Source organism: Eleginops maclovinus, chromosome 20 (assembly GCF_036324505.1).
Source record: "Eleginops maclovinus isolate JMC-PN-2008 ecotype Puerto Natales chromosome 20, JC_Emac_rtc_rv5, whole genome shotgun sequence".
Taxonomy (NCBI): Eukaryota; Metazoa; Chordata; class Actinopteri; order Perciformes; family Eleginopidae; genus Eleginops; species Eleginops maclovinus.
This window is the reverse complement of record NC_086368.1, coordinates 31,357,094-31,362,215: the sequence shown is the minus strand read 5'-3', so window position 1 is coordinate 31,362,215 and position 5,122 is coordinate 31,357,094. Positions and strand designations below refer to the sequence as shown.

At 43.5% G+C, this 5,122-nt stretch overlaps 1 protein-coding gene across 1 annotated transcript; it reads right to left on the bottom strand.

Moving 5' to 3' along the window:
• Positions 1-2,298: 2,298 nt before the first annotated feature.
• On the bottom strand, positions 2,299-4,885 carry LOC134882332 (general transcription factor II-I repeat domain-containing protein 2A-like). Its single transcript, XM_063909972.1, has 2 exons — positions 3,655-4,885; positions 2,299-3,386 (listed from the first exon to the last, which is right to left on the bottom strand). The coding sequence occupies exons 1-2, from the start codon at positions 4,525-4,527 to the stop codon at positions 2,412-2,414; spliced, it is 1,848 nt and encodes a 615-aa protein (XP_063766042.1). The 5' UTR covers positions 4,528-4,885; the 3' UTR covers positions 2,299-2,411.
• Positions 4,886-5,122: the final 237 nt, after the last annotated feature.

The following is a 5,122-nucleotide window of genomic DNA, read 5'->3' as shown; positions in this document are numbered from 1 at the left end:
CATCCGAGACATGCAGAGTTCTTTAATGGGAGTCAAGACTTCCTGGAGAGGAAGTTCCTTCCCTTTATTCGCTCCCCGAGCTTCAGGAGCACGTTTCTCAGGAGCTGACACTAAAGGTTCTTACATTTACACACCAGTTTTCCATTGGTGCTTTGATAATAAGAAGCGGGGAGGGCAGAGGGAACCAGGGTTAAATAACCAGTGTGTGAGCGCTGGGAATTAGGTATATGTGTAATTTGTCAATAGAGCTGTCAGATTCACTCACCTGAATCATTCCTCACGTCTAAAATAAACTAGTTTCTAATCTCCTTTGAGGAGGAGCACTGAGGAGCTGAAGTGTGAAACCAGTGGAGCAGAGGAAGGGCCCTTCAACTGGTTCCTTTAGTGAGGATGGGATGTTCTTGCAGCCTCACATTGAGTTATCCATAACCGCAGTCATGTGTGTGAACCTGAGTCTGAGAGGAACAAACAGCACCGTATCTCCTGGGTATCTGAGACTGGGAGGAGTAAGTCAATAAATAGAGGAGCTCATTTCTCCTGAGAGCGTCGGTGAAGGACAGGAACCGAGCCGCTGCTCGATCACAGGAAGTTCAGTCTGCGGCACAAACTTCAACATTCCTCTGCAGCCTTTTGTTTATAATAGTGAGCCGTGTTTAATCACAGGTTATTCAGAGAGGCTCCGTTACTGCTGGATAGATTGAGCTGACAGTATGAACACACCATTGGAAAGCAACAAGCTACATTTACTGGAGAACTGAAGTACAACTTTGCCTGAGTCATTTGAATACTCACCACATCAGAGCCAGTGTTGTACTTTTTCCTCTATATTTTTCTGACCGCTTTCACAACCCAGTGTCACACATGAACATAGCTTCGTTGGTCCACAGGGCAACACTCATTTAACGAAAAACCCTCTCAAGAAGCGACATGGATACGTATCTTTTTCCTATAGATTTCTAATGGCCAGTTCCCATGTCACGTGATCGTCAACGTTCCCGGTGTGAAAAAAAAGCATGGCGGACACTGTGAGAAATAGTAATCAATATTAGGAATAACTACAATCCTGTCTTATTCTGAAACCCGCTTTACTCTGAAGTTGTTTATTTTGATGACTGGAAAGGGAGGGTAGCACAAAAGATGATTGTATTGTAAAATCGATCTCTTTTGTTCGCTAACCGCCAGACAGTAACTACTTTGGGGTTTCTACTCTTACGTGGCCTGTGGAAGCGTGTCCTGAACCATTGAGCCACAGCCCAAAGGCTGTGAAACCTTTGTAAAACTTACTGCCGCATCATTTGACTAAATACCCCTTTAAAACTTACAACAGGAGCTTCACTTTGTTTTCTTTTAAACCAACTCCTGGACTTCGAAAGAAAGAACACTTCTACAACACCGACTCATTTTTAGTGTCCAATCGTAAATTGTAGGAAGTGTGTCTTCTGCTTTCAGAATGTGAGTCCAGTGGATGTGTAGGATCTATAGTTTGAGAGATATTACGGAGATTACATCCGGTCTCGCCAGGCAAACAAATGCTATGCTCTGCGCGCACGTCCTGTAGGTTAGATTGAAACGTCATTTCTACTGACCAGCGTCCATGCCACGTTCTCCTCAACTCTCAGGCCTGGAAACAGTGTTCCCGCTCTCGGAGTTGTCCGTTAGGATCCCTTCTTGGCGTTACTTTCAAACGCACTGGGAGCCTTCAGCGTCCCCATTATTATGTGACTGCTTCATTGTTATTGTGTAATGTCGGGCTTTTCTCCGTCACTGGTTTCTTTTCATTTCAAAATGAAGGTGATATGGTTACCGTTATTATTGTGTGTTCATTAACTACACCCCTGGGTCCTGCTATGACCGTCTCTGGGTTTTAATCAACAGTTTGTTTCAAATACTAACACCATGTAGTGATAACCCTTATCATGACCCAAATATATTGGTCATGAATATGTTATATGTGATGAAAACAGAGGAACACATTCAGAGGAGATACACACTAGGGGGCGAGTGGAAGGCCAATGATATAGAATAGCAGATATCAAGAAGAGACTGAAAGTGATATCTAGAGCAGGGGTCACCAACCTTTTTTGAACTGAGGGCTACTTCTTGGGTACCGATTAATGTGAAGGGCTACCAATTTGGTACGCTTCAAATTTGCGCGGTTTACCTTTAATTGTATGTTATTATTAATAGTAAAACTAATTAGTTATATTCACCTGTTTGAGGACACTGCTCATTTTAACAAATTTGCACAATAGGCCTAATTATCAATAATGGCTTAAAAAGGAAGGAAACAGACAAATATCAAAATCAGCACTTTATTTCTATTTCACTGTAATCACCATCAAACAGAACAACATAACATTAAACAAAAGTATTTATAGGCCTATTTAATCCATCACAATCTTTCATAAGTTTTAATGGGAAGCCTGGCATTGCATGCTGGCAACCAGGGCCTCGTAATCTGGGCTGTAATTTGACACTGCAAGTCTGAGTGAGTCTTGCAGATGTGCATCAGTGAGCCGTGTTCTGTGTTCGTTTTTTATGAAATTCATGTCAGAAAAGGCTGATTCACAAAGATAGGTAGACCCAAACAGACTGGCAACCTTCATTGCTGCTGTGCACAGACCACTGTACTTTTCAGTATCAACAAGGCCCCAAAAGTTTGCTGCAGCCTGGTGGGCTTTGAGGCGAATGTCATTCTGCAGTGTCACTATTTCTATTTCCACCTGCCCAGCATCCAAGCTGAACATTGCACTTAGTTGCTCAGCAATGGACGTTGTGTCCACGTTTATAAATGGATTCGAGACGAACGACACACATGGCTCAAGTTTATCAATGTCACAAAACCTATTCTCAAACTCTTGCCCAACCCTGTTTATGACTTGAGTGTATTTTTCGGCAGCGTTGCCAAAAATCTCAGACGCAGAGGTATTGTCGTTCAGCACCATCTGCAAAGAGGGGAAGTGCAGCACCTTTTTTCTCTGTAAATGCGCAGAGAAAATGCTCATCTGTGCTTTAAACGCATTTAAAGCACTGATCATGTCGGCAACAGTCTTACCTTTGCCTTGCAGCGCACAGTTCAGATTGTTCAGTTTTCCAGTAATGTCCGTCAGAAATGCCAGGTCTAGTAGCCACGCAACGTCCTCCAGCAGCGATGTGTCTTCGTCTCTAGATTTCATAAAATCTTTGATCTCCCTCAACAGCGACAAAAACCGGAGCAGAATCCGTCCTCTGCTGAGCCATCGGATGTCCGTGTGGAGAAGCAGGTCCCCATATTCAGCCGACAGCTCCGCCAACATCACCTTGAAACTTCGGTGTTGTTTAGCTTTGGAACGGATGCTGTTTATGATCCTCACAACAGGAGTCATTACGTGCTCGAAGCCGATCACCTTAAAAATAAAATAAAATCACTCTTACTCAAAGCACTTAAAAACAATAACAATACAATACAATACAATACAATACAAAACAAAATGTATTTATATAGCGCCGTATCACAACTATGAAGTTGACTCTAACGACCAAAAAGCGCAGTAGGGGCCGGTCTACAAGCAGATGCGTAAAATATGCCCAATAGGCCTACTCATAATTACAAATAGGATATTAGGCCTACAACAAGGATAACATAAATTAATAAAATACAAAATGAAAACGCACCTTTGCACATAAGGCCTGCTGGTGAATGATGCAGTGGTACTGTACGAATTTCGGGAACGCTGGGTCGCTTTTACAGAGCGCGATGAACCCTGCATGCCGTCCGGTCATCGCAGGAGCCCCATCGGTGGTAATCGACACCAGCTTTTCCAGTGGTATGTTTCTGTTGTTGAAAAACTCCTTCACCGCGTTGTAGATATCAACCCCCCTTGTGCTGGTTTTTAGGGGGAGTAGTGTGAGAAGTTCCTCTTTTGTAGAGAAATCTTGAAACACCATCCGAACAAACATCATCAGCTGCGCCGTGCTGCTGCTGTCGATGGACTCATCACATTGGATGCTGAACCACCTGCACTCCCTGAGATCCTGGTCCAGCTGATCAGTCAAGTTGTCGGACATTGCTGTCACTCTCCTGACCATTGTGCTTGCCCCCATTTGAACATCAGCTACAGAAGAGAGCACTTCCTTCCCATATTTCTCGTCTTTAAGCACAGTGTTCAGAACTATCATCATCGTTTCCTTGAAAAGGTCTCCATCTGTAAATGCCTTCTTCTTCTTTATCAGGTGTTCTGTTGCTCTGAACGAGGCTTCGGTAGCTTTCTGAGATTTTTTAGCTGGTCTTGTGAAAAAAGACTGTTGCTTGCACAATCCTGCCTTTAGCTCACTTACTTTTTCCACTCGTAGTGCGCTGCCCGGTGGGTAGTTAGCATGGTAGCTTGCGTGACAGGTCTTGAAATGCCTCTCAACATTGTGCCGCTTTGGTATCGCCACAGTCGCCCGGCAAATGAGACACACGCAGGCATCTTTTACAGTGGTAAAAAAAAACTCTTGCTCCCATTCACCGTGAAAATAATACGTTCTCTTTCTTTTTTCTGCCATGTTTTCGATTAAATTGTAATCATCCGTTCATCTTGACTTCGCTTCACTGCACTGACTGGACTCGGTCTCCACGCAACGGTTGTCGTGGAGACCAGCTAGGTCCAATCTACGTAATCTGAAGCATTTTATTTTACACAAATTACGTTTTATAAGTAGGCATATGTTTATATGCGTGCATACTGCATATTGTTATCTTCTTACAAGCAATGCAATATATTTAAAAATAATAGAAAGTTTAACAACGAATAAAATAAAGTTGTGTGTCACGTGAGAACTAGGCTATTTTAGAACAGGCCTTCGCGGGCGACTCAAGTAGTCCTCGAGGGCGCCATGGCGCCCGCGGGCGACGCGTTGGTGACCCCTGATCTAGAGTATCACAGTTCAGTGCTGTCCACAGCTATTGATAGGAGGAGGAGCCAAACAGACACACTGATTAGGCTTTAGTAATTAAAGGATATTTTAGGGTGAGATGTTCTGTTCAACAGGCACAACGCTCTGTGGATATGTGGAAGCACTGATTCCAACTGACATGATACATTTGTGTTAGGCGCATAAGATCTATGTGGATCGTCAGAGGGATGTGCAAAATATCCAG